General features: G+C 40.9%; 1 protein-coding gene and 1 long non-coding RNA gene across 3 annotated transcripts in view; one reads left to right on the forward strand and one right to left on the reverse strand.

Annotated features, from left to right (window-relative positions):
* Positions 1-1117: 1117 nt before the first annotated feature.
* On the reverse strand, positions 1118-4465 carry LOC149126263 (uncharacterized). Its single transcript, XR_016235796.1, has 4 exons — positions 4353-4465; positions 2915-3081; positions 1982-2144; positions 1118-1250 (listed from the first exon to the last, which is right to left on the reverse strand). It is a non-coding gene; the product is annotated as an uncharacterized LOC149126263 (long non-coding RNA).
* OSGIN2 (oxidative stress induced growth inhibitor family member 2) overlaps positions 4418-15569 on the forward strand; it is a 31659-nt gene continuing 20507 nt past the window's right edge. The window contains exons 1-2 of one of the 2 annotated variants that reach the window (XM_070075846.2): positions 4418-4728; positions 11473-11627. In XM_070075846.2, coding sequence (XP_069931947.1) covers positions 4685-4728; positions 11473-11627 — 199 coding nt within the window. In that variant the 5' untranslated portion in view covers positions 4418-4684. The remainder of the gene's footprint in view (positions 4729-11472; positions 11628-15569) is intronic. The other variant, XM_070075848.2, reaches the window with a different exon arrangement.

Genomic DNA, 15569 nt, shown 5'->3' on the forward strand with positions numbered 1-15569 from the left:
TTGGCAGAAAGATCTGCAGACACCTCCTGCCCACCCCATTGGAAACGAAAGGTAGGAAAGGCCACATTTCTCCTTTGCAGCCCAATTCATGAGTTCCCAACAAACAAGGCTGCGTGTGGGTGTTGGTAGAAGGAAAGTCTGTGCTAGTGGGTGAGAATTTAAGAGGAATGATGAGAGAAACATGTGGCAACATGGTTGGCATCAACTGCCTAATAAAAACATTTGAAGAAAAGTCTGTTTAATGTTGAATTCCAAATTTGGCATAGTTCTGATAGAAAATAGCCAGTCTCTTCAACTTTTTAGTAAAGTCCATTTCATTTATGTGTGTTTGGTACATTCTGACACACAAAATTTGCTAACAAATAAATAAATGAATTTAAATGGGCTTAACACCACAAAAGCAACAAATCCCAACCCAACCTTTCTCAAACTCTCCAATCTTTTTTTCTAGAGGCAATCACTTATATCTCATTTTTAGATTTCTCCTATTTGTAAATAATATGCTTACACTGCTAATTCTTGATATATCAATGTTAGATCTTGCATACTTATTTCCTGTCAAGATAGATAAGGATCCAACTACATTAAACTATCCCAAGTTTTCCCAACTTGCAACACTTAACAATTATGTCACTACTATAAGCTTTTCCAGTGATTAAATACGTGGTTTGAAATAACAGACTCATATTTCTATCGCTTCATTTTGTCAGATATGAATCTTGTATCACATACCCTTTTCATAATCTCTCTTCTCCCTTTCACATTATCATCTTTAACATTTACAAAGAGTCCTATAACCATAAAGATTCTCATTAGAATTTTTTTTTAATTTATAAAAAGGGAACAACCATAAAGGATTCTTGCTTTGTCTACAGGTCAACTGTAAATTTGAAAACCAGTGAAGGTTTATCTTACATCAATGAAAACATTATTCACTGCCCAGCCAAGTTGTATTCGATGATTATACTCAGTTTTCATACAACTTTTTCCCTCCACCATACTGGATTCCAAGTTGCCTTTTTGTTTCTGCTTGAACTATCTATCTTTAGGTACCATTATTTCTTCTCATCCACAACCACCTGGTATTTAGGGACTCTTTCTCTATAGGCAGGCCTCCTGCTGCACAACTGTCATCCTGGGACTTACCTTCATTGCTTTTCTGAATTGGTTTTACTGTTTGTAAGATCCAATCTGCTCCAGTTTCTCGGATACCTCCCTTGTTCTACCACACTACAACCTCAAGTAACATCCTAAAAAAGAAAATTTGGGAGGTAAAACTGTCAGTTTATGCTTAATTTTCTTTTCTATTCTGCCCCCATACTCTTCAATGGGTTTTGACTTGGAATCAAATTCCAGGTTCAGAGGCATTGCTTGTCTTCTACTACTCTGTCCTCTTAATGAGAAGGCTGTTGCCAACCTAAATCTCATTCCTTTAAAGGGAACCCGAATTTGCACTCTAGAAGCTTTAGAATCTTTATCCTTGCTAGCCTTAAATTTCATATCTCTTTTCATATCTCTACATGTGTATTTTTTCTTTCTCCCGCTCAGTACTCAGTTCCAAAACTTTTTTCTCTTGTTAAGTATGTTTCACTCAAACACTTTTTTTTTTCACTTTCTGGAACTTCTGATAACCTAGATTACTTCTTATGACATCATTTGTCATATTTTCTATCTCTGTTGCACTCTTTTTTCCTTTCCTCTAGTAGTAATACAAATAGAACCTATTGACTGACCTCCCAGGAAATGAGACAGTAAAATTAGATCTTTATAACTCATTTTCCCTCCCAATTAGTTGGAGGTTTGCCTAACATCAACCCTGCCAGGTATATGGTTTTCTGTGTTCATCTAAGTTCTGATTTCAGTGCTTGGTATCAGTGAACAAAGAAGTTCCTGATATCCTGGACTTACTTTTAGCAGACAGACACATAACTAAAAAAAATACACAAATGCGTATATATACATATTTATACATATTTTATACCTGCATCTCAGGTATAGTTCTGGAGCCTGTAACTGTAGTTTCTGAATTGGCAAGCAATTTTTGTTCAGGTGGGCAGTGGCTTCCTCGGTGGCCTGTACTTGCAGTATGACAGGAATTTTTCTAAGCTGGATCCATATTTTGTTTCTCCAGCTCTCCTATGGTTCTGCAACACATGTAATATTCTGTAAGAAATTTTTCTGCCCTTAAGTTAGCTACAGTGAATTCTATTCTTTGCAACGAATCTAACTGCTATAATATTCAAAAAAATAAATTGTATTTTTAAGTATGAAGCCTGCTTGGTATTTTTCTGTCCCCTGAGACCAAATCTGCAGGGAAAAAAAATCTCAGTTTAAGTCCCCAGCACAGCTCCTGTTTCCAATTTTGCAAGTACTCGGGCAAGCATTCCACCTATTTGCCATCTAGATGCAGAACTGGACTGATGAGAATTCCAAGTTGACAGTTAAACAAAGGCCTCTGCTGTACTAAAAGTGCCAGTGGGCTTAAAGATAATAAATCTGAAGGGCAGCTGAGCTTCACAGAGCTTCAAGTTAATAAAGGAATTTTTTCTAGAGTATTTTCTACAATGCTCTGAGTATTATACTATCAAATGATGCCTTTTCAGACACAGCTCATTGGACAAATTTACCTAGAGTATATGAAATGAAAGTTTACTTTGAATACCACAATATCAGTCTGTTTCCCTACAATTTCACTAACTCTGGATTTTATATTTAAATGAACCTTTACATACAACTTCAACATAAAAATATGAAAATTCTGATATGTCCCACTGGTTACAGAAAAAAACTGTCGATGCAGTCATTGTGACTGGATTAATCATAATTCATTGGGATAGGTGTTGTGTGACACTGGTTAAGATGCCACTTGGGATGCCCATGTTCCACATCAGGCTGCCTAGGATTAAATCCTCACCTCTGCTTCTGATCCAGCTTCATGCTAATGAGCCTGGGAGGCAGCAGATGATGACCCAAGTACTTGGGTTCATACCACTCAGATGGAGTGCCAGGCCTGGATGTTGCAAGCATCTGGAGCGTGAAGGACTAGATGAAAGAGATCTTTCTCTCCCTCTCTCCATCACCCTGCCTTTCAAATAAATAAATAAATAAATAAATTCCATTATCCAGTCTCAACCATGCAAATAAAAGTCACAAGATTAGATACAAACAAGATTAAGCCTAAAATTTCGTATGTCCAATTTATTTACTATATTTACTTAAACTTTCTGGATTGGAATGGAATACCTTTTAGCAACTTGGGTTTTTTAAAAATAAATACCATGGGAAAAGCAATTTCATGCTGTATTTGCAGAACCAATATTAAAACGAACGCATCCAACTGTCGACAGCTGAAAAAAGGAGAACTTTCAAAAATGGAAAATGTATTCTTAGATTGGATAGAGGCAGCTGAATCCCACGATTTCCTCTAAAACTCCACAGAATCTAAAAAAACCTAACTGCAAGTTTATGCAATGTCTACACTCAGCAAAACTGAAGCGGACCTAAAAAAATGTATTTAAAAACATAAACTCATCTTTCAACTGCGAAGATAACTGGGGCTCTTTTGGGAAGGGATACAGAAAGCGATCCCCCGTGTGTCGAACAGTTGATGCGGTCCCCACCAGCTGCCTAATTTCTGACAAACACAAACTAGGCACACTCACTTTTCGGTACCAACTCCTAGCTGTATCACAACCACTGTGGAGGGACTGAGGACAAAGCCCGTTCTTGCTCTTCCCTCGCCCACAGACCACCCCGCAAGGCATGGGGGGGGGGGGCACTGAACACACTGATTTTTAACCAGACACAGGTAATCCTCACACTCGCCAACGTCTGGGAGCCAGACCCACAGCAGCAAGACTGCCGTGAACCGCACCTCTGGGGGTGGGCCCGAGGCACCTGTGGTTTCCAGAGCTCTCCCGGGTGACAGGGATATGGGGTCAAGGGCGACAAGCGCCCGGAAGCCGCGGGCGTCTGACCCCCAGGCTCCCGCCAGGAAACGCGCCGAGGTGGGCTCTTAAGCGCGGGAAGCTCGGCCTTTGCCCAGGATCCCTGCCGGGGTCGCAAAGGCCGCGCCTAACGCTGGACTTGTCACGGGCCCTCCCGCAGGCCAGGGCTAGCAACTCCTTCCCTTCCGCCCGTCCCTCGGCCCTGTCAGCGAGCATCCGCCCGCCTCGCAAGCGCCCCACACCGCATAGCACGGGGCAGGCCGAAGCGCAGGTCCCGGCTGTGCACGCAGCACTCCGCCGGCCGCCCGAAGCCCTCGGCCGCTGAAACCTCCCCTCCATCAAGCCCGGCCCCTCTGCCGCGGCCGCGGCTCCACCAATCGCGGGCCTCGTCTACCGCCGCCGCACCTGCGAGGAGGAGCCCGCGCGCCTCCGCCGCCGCCGCCGCCGTCGCAGCGTCCCCGCCCCGCTCTGCCCCGCCCCCAACGCGGCGCCCCGAGATCACCGGCCGCCAGTGCCCGGCATCCCGGCGGGCGAGGAGCGGAAGCCGCTATCTGGAGGCGGACTGTGGCGCGACCGAGCCGGGGCGTCCGCTGCAACAGGGAAGCGCGGGGCCGGGGGGCCCGGCGGAGCCCGCTACGTCCCGCCGACCCGGAGACCGCGAGTGAGTGGGCAGCCCCGCTGGGGAAGGCGGCGGCGGCCCTGGCGGCTGCGCTGGGGCGCCCCTCGCGCATCGCTCCATGCCGGTGTGGTGCTGCCGCTGCTCCCTGACCGGTCATTTCAGGTGATTTCCCCACTGGGGGCGGGAGGGGAGCGGGCCGGGGGTGGGGAGCGGCCGCCCCAGCGCCTCGGCCGTGTCGCCGGGGTCGGTCCGGTCTGGTTCTCCGCCTCGGCCCCCCAGCTCGGGGACTCCTTGCTTCGGGGAACCATATCTGTGGTGTCCGCATTTCGTCGCCCTGGTCTGCGCGGTCACACGACTGCGATACCGGCTAGGCCCGGCGGGCTGAGACATCCAAGTCGTGCAAAGTTTTAGGAAAGGGGTCCACGGAGGGCTCCCCCTGAAATTTTTTGTTTCACTGGGTGGGAGGAAGGCGAGGAACTGTTTCAGTATTATGATCCAGTTACATCCAGGTTCTGACTGAAGATGTTATGTGTATATATTTTAGAAACTTGGAAAAATGACAATTGTACACTCACGAGTAAAGCTTTTAGGGGTGATAAAGATAATACAATTTTAAAGTAAAAGTGAATCAAGGCACTTTTACAGGGAGAGGGACCAAAGAGACAGTAGAAACTGTTTTTTAACTGGGGTCAAGAAATGCTAAGCATAGCGAAGACTGTAATGTCTTGCTTTCGTAGAGAAATGTTCCAGAATAATGCTGTGTAAACTTTTTTTTTTTTGGTAAGAAGTATGACAACCTGATCAACAGTTGTTATATTAAGGACCATAGGTAGAATTTAGGTGGTCCATGAATTTGGATAGGAAGAACTATTATTTTCACAAAACTTTAAAAACCAACATTTGGAACAAATCACAGTAGTATCTGTGTCTGTCATCAATGGAAATCACAAATATTTTCATATCACAGTGACAGGTATCTAGATATACTGTTTATACTTTTTGGGGGGATAATTACTGTTACTACACATCAGTGAACTGAGAAGTACATGTATATAAAAATGCCACTATGGGAATATATGTGTGTGTGTATGTATGTATATATGTGTGTATGTGCGTGTCTATATATATATATGTATATAAACTGTCTTAATTGGCTTCCTTGTTAATCCTGTTAGTATGTAATGACATTGTTTAGAGAAGACATTGCTAGACTTCACCAAATTGCAAAAAGGATGTAAGGCACGGGAAAGTTCTCAACTCCCTCTTTTTGTAATAACAGTCCTGCTCAGTGAGTTTTGTGTGAGTCTCCAAATTTTAGATATATTAACAAAAATTTTTATGTACTAGATCTCCGAATTTTAACTTGTAACCAAGGTGGGGTTTTTGTTTGTTTGTTTGTTTGTTTTGTTTCATTTCGTTTTTTATTAACTACTTTATGGTGGTTTGAGAACCTCAGGTTCACATTGAAGAGTTTCAAAAAGCAGGTTTCCCTGGTGAAAACTTGTTAAACTGAAGCTCTGAGAAACTCACATGCCTTTCAGAAAATACTGTCCAAATGCTGTTGACCCCTTTTGAACTCAGAGGGGACAGATTGAGATTCATATCCTTTCTTCTGATACCATGTGGTCAATACCACCTTTGTGCAGTTTGGAGTTGAGGTGATAACAAGTTTTTTGCTATATTGTGGTCTTAAGGGACCGAGCAGAAAACAAGTCTGTTATATTTTCATTGGTAAAACAGTTCTGTTACATCTAAAATTAAAGTTTGCTAGCTGCTTTTGAAATATGCTTCTAATTTACTAATGGTACTTGAACTGTTTCATTAGAAACATATTTTACAACAAGTTGCGACAACATCTCGATTTTGGAATTTGCTTAATACCTGAATAGACAGGTACTGTGAGGAAACTGACCTCTAATTGTCCATACTTCCGGTTCTGAAGATGAAAAGGGTGACTGACTAAATCTGTGGTTTTAGAACCCTACTATCCATTTAGTAGAATCAGTTTGGTAAATTTTGGCTCCTGTTTCCAGCCTTTCATTTTGGTTTAATCCTTTAAAGAGTAATTGCTATGGTGAAGGAAAAGTCTTTGTTATCTAAATAGGCCTGTATCATCCTTTAAAATTTTTTTAAAAATTGGACTATAATGTTTCAAAAACAAAAAGTGAGAGGGTAACTTTTTTTTGCTTGTGTATAAAGTGCTATTTTTTATTACAAGGATTCTTCAAAAAGTTCATGGATAATTTGTATTACAGGAAAACTGCATGAATTTCAAAATTATTTGCCCCAAAATAAACTTTATCTTTTAATTCTATTGTCCATAAACTTTTTGAAGCCCTGTTTCTTAAATATAGTTATGCATATTTTGTGGTTTGTTTGTTTGTCCAAATAAACAAAAAGTAGATTTTTGTTTCCCAGTATAAATTTCTATCTTAAAAAGAAATGTTTATCAGGTTGAAAATCTAAAATGGAAACTACCACTGTTCACATAACTGATGTGGTTTGCATTACTTAAAACATTTGCAGCAGTACTAAATTTACTAGGCTCTGATTTTTTAAACTAGTTATTAATTAGCAGGCTTTGATTTTATTATTGCTTTATGTAAAACCAGTTAACCATACTTTTTTGTTTGTTACTTTCCCTCTGTTGATTGATTTTTCATATCTGTGCCAAACCACTTTTAGTTTATCAAATAGCATATACGTTTATTACAGATAGTTTGCCACGCATATTACATTGATGACTTCTTAAAAATATGAACAAATTACTTATATTGTATAAATTTATCTAAGCTAATGTGTAGAAAATTTAAATGATCTAAAAATTTTACTCTTACTTGAATCGTAGGGCATACAAGAGTCAAATTTCTTTTTTCTTTTCCTTTTTATATTTTTTCAAAGATTTATCTGTTTGAAAGGCATAAAGAGAGAAAAAGAAATCTTCCATTTCACTCCCCAGATGGCTGCAATGGCCAGAGCTGTGCCGATGGGAAGCCAGAAGCTTCTTCCCGGTCTCCCGTGCGGGTGCAGGGGCCCAAAGATTTGGGTCATCTTTTCCTTTCCCAGGACATAGAAGAGAACTAGATCAGAAGTGGAGCAGAAGTGGAGCAGCCGGTACTCGAACATGCACCCATATAGGATGCCTAGGATGCCAGCACTGCAGGCAGTGGTTTTTACCTGTTCTGCCCCAGCACTATCCCCCAAGAGTCAAATTTCTTGAGACACACACAAACACACACTCTCTAACACAACTACTAGACCTATTAAATTTACCAGTATTAAAATAAATTTACCAGTATTACAGGATGAAAGATAAATGTCAAAAAATGAATTGTATCTCTGTATACTAACAATGAACAATCTGAAAATGAAATTAACAAGGCAGTTCTATCTGTTATAGCATGAAAAATAATGACATACTTAGAAATAAATCTTTAAAGTTTAGGACATGTATGCTTAAGGTTACAAAACACTGTCAGAAAAAAAGAAGCCTAAATACAGGCACGAGTGCATAATGACATTTGGTCATATACTGCCCGGTGACATCATATTCATCTTAGTTTGTGTATGTATACTCTGATGTTTGCACAAGAAGTGACTACATGAAATATTTCTCAGACCTTAAAGTGACACATGACTGTACATGGAAAGGAATCCTATGGTTATGATTGAAAAAACAATTTTTAAAAGAGCTCTCTGCTATGACCCGGGAGTGCAGTGGAGGATGGCCCAAGTGCTTGTGCCCTGCACCCCATGGGAGACCAGGAGAAGCACCTGGCTCCTGCCATTGGATCAGCGTGGTGCGCCGGCCATAGCGTGCTGGCCGCGGCGGCCATTGGAGGGTGAACCAACAGCAAAGGAAGACCTTTCTCTCTCTCTCTCTCTCTCTCTCATTGTCCACTCTGTCAAACAAAAAAAAATCATAGAATTCATATGGAAATGTAAGGAATCTAGAATAGCCAAGAGAACCTTTGAAAAAGAACAAAGTTAAAGAATTCACACTTCATCATTTCAAAACATACTACCAAGCAACAATAATCAAGATGATATGGTTCTGGCATATAGAACAATAGATCAATGGAATAGAATTGAGAATACAGAAATAAATCCCAAATACATTGCTGGTGAATTGATTTTGATGAGGACCCTGAGATGGTGTCCAAATATCAGGATGGCTGAATATCCATAAATAAAAAGAATGGTATACTCCTACCTCACACCATGTACAAAAATTACAACAAGATGAAGGACCTAAAGAACTAAGAACTCAAAGTATAAAGCTCTTAGAACAGGGGCCAGTGTTGTGCATAGCAAGTAAAGCTGCTGCAAGCAACACCATCGTCCCATATGGGCACAGGTTCGTGTCCCAGCTTCTCCACTTCTGATCCAGTTCCATGCGAATAGCCTGGGGAAAGCAGTGAAAGATGGCCCAAGTGATTGGGCCTCTGCTATCTATGTGGGAGACCTGGAAGAAACTCGTGGTTCCTGCTTCAGCCTGGCCTAGCCCTGACTGTTGTTGCCATCTAGGGAGTAAAGTAGTGGATACAAGATCTATCTCTCTCTGTCTCCGTAACTCTGATTTTCAAATAAATAAATAAACTTAAAAAAAAAAAAAAACTCTTAGAAGAAAGCTTAGAAATAAATCTTTTTGACTATGGATGAGGCAGTGATTTCTTTAGATGTGACGGCAAAAGCAACACCAACAAAAAAGTAAAGTTGGACTTCAGAATGTAAAGCTTACATGATTTAAAAGACATCATGAAAAGAGTGAAAAAGTCCGTGGAATGGGAAATATTTAGAGCCACGTATATAAAAAAGTAACTTGTATCTAGAATGTATAAAGAACTTTAAAGCTTAACAATAAAAATTTAAAAAATTGACAAAGGATTTCTTTAGATATTTCTCCAAAGAAGGTATTCAGATGGCAGATAAGCATATGCAAAGATGCTTAGCCTTACGAGGCATTACAGAAGAACAATTAAAAACTGCAGTGAGGTACCATTTCACATCTACTTGGATAGCTAAGGTGAAAAGTAACAGTGTTTGTAAGGATGTGGAGTAATTGGAACCCTTGGATGTTAGGAATATTAACTGTCACAGAGACTCAGTTTGGCACCTCCTGAAGATGTTAATGTAGAGTTTATGACCAAGCCATTGTATTTCTAGAAACATACCCTAGAGAAATGAAAACATGTGTCCACATAAAACTTACCCATGTATCTGTAGCAGCATTATTCGTAATTTCCATCATAGCCAAAAAATGCAAACAATTGAATGAATAAACAAAATGTATATGCATATAGTGGAATATTATTCAGCTATCAAGGGAGTAAACCTTAAAAACATGCTCAGTGGAAAAAGAAGCTAGACACAGAAGGCCACATATTGTATGGGTGGTTTCACTGATACGCGTTGTCCGGGACAAGCCAGGGAATAAAACTCTCATGTTAAATGCTGTTGCTAAGAGGCAGAAGCAAGCAAGACAGCAGATGCATCTGTGTCTGATCAGAAGCAGTAGATGAAATGATTCTGAAAAGAGTGGATTGAGTGTAAGACACGTCCTTCCTGAGGCAGGTTTGAAGTGTGAGGAAGGGCCTTCCCTTCATAGCCGTGCCCAGTTAGTTATCTCTTCTGGTCAGAAGGGGCCATGCTGGAGGAGTTTAGGTGTTTGTGGGTGGAGGTTACTTTCTTTGGTTCAGGAAAGCTTTCTGTATTCTTCAGAACTCTGCCTGTCTCAGGGTAGATTTGGAACTCTGAATGTTACTAGGAAGCAGAAATAATTCCCTAATTATTTCCAGTTTACCACTTTAGAGATTAGCGAGTTGGCTGAAGTTCTATGAAATAACTGATCTATCCCATAGTTATCATTTTAGGACTAATATTAAACATACCCACTAATAGATACTCAAGTATAATACTTTTAGACATTATGAGTATTGCTGACTATATTAAGAGAAATCAGGGCCGGTGCCGCGGCTCAACAGGTTAATCCTCCGCCTTGCAGCGCCGGCACACCAGGTTCTAGTCCCGGTTGGGGCGCCGGATTCTGTCCCAGTTGCCCCTCTTCCAGGCCAACTCTCTGCTGTGGCCAGGGAGTGCAGTGGAGGATGGCCCAAGTCCTTGGGCCCTGCACCCGCATGGGAGACCAGGAGAGGCACTTGGCTCCTGCCTTCAGATCAGCGCGGTGCGCCAGCCGCAGCACACCGGCCGCGGCGGCCATTGGAGGGTGAACCAATGGTAAAGGAAGACCTTTCTCTCTGTCTCTCTCTCTCTCTCACTGTCCACTCTGCCTGTCAAAAAAAAAAAAAAAAAGAAAAGAAAAAGAATAATCAGGAATTCTGTACTAGCGTACTCTCTGGAGTGATGCTTTATTTTGTGAACATGGCAGATAAGCTAAAATTGATTCTGAAGAGGCAGTGAGAAAGGTGGTAGTCAACGTTAAGGTCTTATATTAATATGTCTTTGAGGATAAAAATGTATAAACCTCATTGCTAATGTCAAAATTCATAATTTATGATATTAAAGGACAGTAATTTTTCCTTAAACCATGTGACTATATTATCTTTAATAAATGAGAAAAATGGAGAGGGGAAACTAGCCATTCCTGGGAGATTTCAGAGAATTATAAAATCCACACTACAGTGCTTTGCCTTTGACTATTAAGGAGAGCTTCGTATTTAGTAGGAACTTGCCTATAAGATACTAGATAAGCAGCTATTTAGGATTTTTGTCCTTCAAAATGGTGTGAGTTGATACGTACCAGAGCTACTAACTTGAAAACATTAACCAGAAACTTTCTCTCTCATGAAACAATGAATATTTTATGGCCTAAATAACATCTGAATGAAAACTGATTTTTATAAAGGCACTATTGACATTTTTTTTTCTCTTTTTTTTTTTTCAAAGAAACTATAGTGACAGTGAAACTGAAGGAGAGATTTTTAATTCCCTAGTGCAATATTTTGGTGATAATTTGGGGCAAAAAGTTAAAGCGATGCCATTAGTTGAAGAAACTTCTTTACTTGGGGACTCGTCTGTGACTTTGCCTGTGGTAATAATAGGTAAGTTATTGCATTTTATCTCTTAAAATTAGTTCTGATCCTTATTATTTTTATAAATGTACAATTAGGCAGTGTAGGTTCTTAGGATTATACTTATAAAATAGTGAAAAATATTCTTAGGTTATTTGATACATTAAAATAGCTAATAACCAGGACTGGTGTTGTGGTATGGTGGGTTAAGCTGCTGTCTCTATGCAGCTCTGGCATCCCATATGGACAATAGTTCAAGTCCAAGCTGCTCCACTTCCTCCCTGCTTCCTGCTAGTGGCTGGGGAAAGCAGCAAAAGATTGCCCAAGTTCTGGGCCTCCTGCCATCCACTTGGGAGACCAGAAGAAGATGTTGGCTCCTGGCTTCAGGGAATGGACCAGTGGATGGAAGGTTTGTCTCTGTCCCTCCTTTTCTCATTCTGTATCTCTGCCTTTCAAATAAATTTTAAAAAGAGCTGATAACCAAATCTCTAGAGAATTTGTTTTATCTGATGGGAATCTATTAGAATTTAATACCTTTTCAGTGGAGGACCGATACTGCATATCAGTTGTGTTAACTTTATGACCAGTATTATGCTAATGATGATAACCAGTATTTTTAGAGTTCTGTTCAGAGAATTCTGTGTGTATTATGGCATTATACCTTGCAACACTATAGCCCCCTGATGTTTGTAAGGCAGATGTAGGGAAATGGATTCAGAAGTTGAATGATGTGTGCAATGTAGTAACTAGTACTCAATTAGCATAGACATAATACGCCACAGTGTGATTATAATTAACCATAATATTACTATTATTTATCCTTTGTATCACCTCAAAAGATAGGCATAAAAGATGTCAGGCATGAAAAATACTAAAATTAAGCTATTAATAAAATGTAATTTCAAATTATAATAGTTTTATAATTTCATTTAAATATCTGTCATGCATATTTTACATCTAATATTCAAACTCAAGGAAGTCAGACAGTACTGTTTGTGTAAAGCCAAGGCAAAGGGGAGAATTTTGGGACATAAGTGCATTTGGGACATAAGTGGCATTTCACTTCCTGTGTCTCTTTGATAGTTTGTTGCAGAGATAGTAGAAAGAGGGTTAAGGTTGTGTCTATGGCTGGCATATGGGAGATGCTAGGAGGGAGAGGAAGGAGAGTGACTTTGCAGTCCTGGCCTCTAGGGAGTTTGATAGAGATGACAGTTTTTACAGTAGTTCACATCCAAGGTAGCTCTCAGTGACCATACATCGTGTTTCTTTTCCCTCTTACATCCTACCCTGGTTTGCCATCCTGAATGTCCCAAAATGAATAAAGGGACTGTATCTTCTTGTCTGGCTAGGCTGTAGGAGGATCAGAAAAGAGAAACTACTTTTGTTTGTGCTTGCCTACCTCACTTCTCCAAAAATAATCTATCCCTGTTTTGTCTCTGCTAACTCATGTATGAGTAGCTTAATCTAATGTATTTAGAGTGACTACTGTTAGCAATAGCATCATCGGCCTGAGCATAAAGAATTTATTTCAGCCAGCGCCGCGACTCAATAGGCTAATCCTCCACGTAGCGGCGCCGGCACACCAGGTTCTAGTCCCGGTCGAGGCGCCGGATTCTTCCCCGGTTGCCCCTCTTCCAGGCCAGCTCTCTGCTGTGGCCCAGGAAGGCAGTGGAGGACGGCCCAAGTGCTTGGGCCCTGCACCCCATGGGAGACCAGGAGAAGCACCTGGCTCCTGCCTTTGGATCAGCACGGTGCGCCGGCCACAGCACGCCAGCCGTGGCGGCCATTGGAGGCTGAACCAACGGCAAAAAGGAAGACCTTTCTCTCTGTCTCTCTTTGTCACTATCCACTCTGCCTGTCAAAAAAAAAAAAAAAGAAGAAGAATTTATTTCTGTAAAACATGTATTGGTTACTTTTGTAACAAATTACCACAAGCCTTATATATTTTTCTGTAGGTCAGATGTCAACATAGATTTAAAATCAAGGTGTCTACGGGCTTATCTTAACCTTCAGGAGGCTCTGAAAAGAATCTGTTTTCTTACCTTTACTAGTGTTTGAAAGCTGTTCACATTTCTTGTCTGTAGGTTCTTTAGCGTCTTCAAAACCAGCAATGATACTAGCTTTTTAATCTTTTTCCATAGTCACATCTTGTTCTCACCAGTTTGGAGTAGAGAGGATCTCTGTTTTTAGGGACTCTGCCATTAATTTGGGCCCCTCTGAATATCCAGGATGCTCTAAAACTCAAGATTATTAATCACATCTGCAAAGGCCTTTTGCTGCATAAGATAATGTTCCCAGGTTCCAGGGCTTAAGACTGAAATATCTTGGGGTGTGAGGGCTCATTCTCCCAACCACAGTTTATTTCTCTTTGAACTGCCTTTTTTGCTCTTTGGTATGTTGTATCATTTTGTTTTGAGAAGTTTAGTGGTTTTTTGTGTGTGGTTTTTTTTTTTTTTTTTTTTGACAGGCAGAGTGGACAGTGGACAATGAGAGAGAGAGAGAAAGGTCTTCCTTTTCCGTTGGTTCACCCCCCAATGGCCGCCACGGCCGGCGCACCGCGCTGATCCGATGGCAGGAGCCAGGTGCTTCTCCTGGTCTCCCATGGGGTGCAGGGCCCAAGGACCTGGGCCATCCTCCACTGCCTTCCCGGGCCACAGCAGAGAGCTGGACTGGAAGAGGAGCAACCGGGACAGAATCTGGCGCCCTGACCGGGACTAGAACCCAGGGTGCCGGTGCTGCAGGCGGAGGATTAGCCTATTGAGCCGCGGCGCTGGCCTAAGAAGTTTAGTTTTTCCAACATGGGAAGTGAGATACTCAGCAGACTCATAGAATGGCAGATGTCCTAAATAGCACTCTGGCCTCAGAATCAGCCCTAAAGGCATTCGGATCTGGCTGAAAAGCCCATGAGAGTATTTCAGGCATGGAAAGCCAAGACACTCTGGCAAAAGATCTCTGTGAGTGAGATCTCAGTGGAAAGAACAGGTCTTCAAAGAAGGAGGTACCTTTCTCTGAAGGGAGGAGAGAACCTCCACTTTGACTATGACCTTGTCTAAACAAGATAAGAATCGGAGAACTCAGAGGGCTTCCATAGCCTTGGAAACTCATGACTGGAGCATAGGGAGATTACTGATGCCATAGACAGGAGTGTCAATTGGTAAAGTCAACAACAGGAGTCACTGTGCACTTACTCCTCATGTAGGATCTCTGTCCTTAATGTGCTGTGCATTGAGATTTAATGCTATAATGAGTACTCAAACAATATATTTCACTTTGTGTTTCTATGGGGATGCAAACTGTTGAAATCTTTACTTAATGCATACTAAACTGATCCTCTGTAAAAAAAAAAAAAAAAAAAAAAGAAAAGAAAAGAAAAGAAAAGAAAAGAAAAGAAACTATCAACTCCCAACTTGACTCTCACTGGGATTAAACATGACAATAGGTCTGATCTGATTTCATCATCATTAAAAAAAATCATCTATTATTTTTCACTTTATGTTTCTGTGTGGGAGCAAACTGTTGAAATCCTTACTTAATGTATACTAAGCTGATCTTCTGTATATTAAGATAATCGAAATGAATCTTGATGTGAATGGAAGGGGAGAGGGAGTGGGAAAGGGGAGGGTTGTGGGTGGGAGGGACGGTATGGGGGGAAGCCATAGTAATCCATCATTCGTACTTTGGAAACTTATATTCATTAAATAAAAGTTAAAAAAAAAATAAAAAAAAAGAAGTTTAGTTTTTTTTCTTATATCCTAATTTCTTCTATTTGTCATTTATTTAATAGATTTTACTTATTAGAACAATTTAAGTGTACAGAAAAACCCAACAAAGTTCAGAGAGTTCTCCTGTATTCCTCCTTTGCCCCTTTCCCCACTTCCCCTGCTGTTAAAATTAACATCTTGCATTGATATGGTATTTTTGTTAACAGTTGACAATTCAGTACTGATGCATTATTGCATCAGTCAGTTTTTT

This window comes from Oryctolagus cuniculus, chromosome 6, assembly GCF_051225735.1.
Source record: "Oryctolagus cuniculus isolate XC-2025 breed Fujian yellow rabbit chromosome 6, ASM5122573v1, whole genome shotgun sequence".
Classification (NCBI taxonomy): Eukaryota; Metazoa; Chordata; class Mammalia; order Lagomorpha; family Leporidae; genus Oryctolagus; species Oryctolagus cuniculus.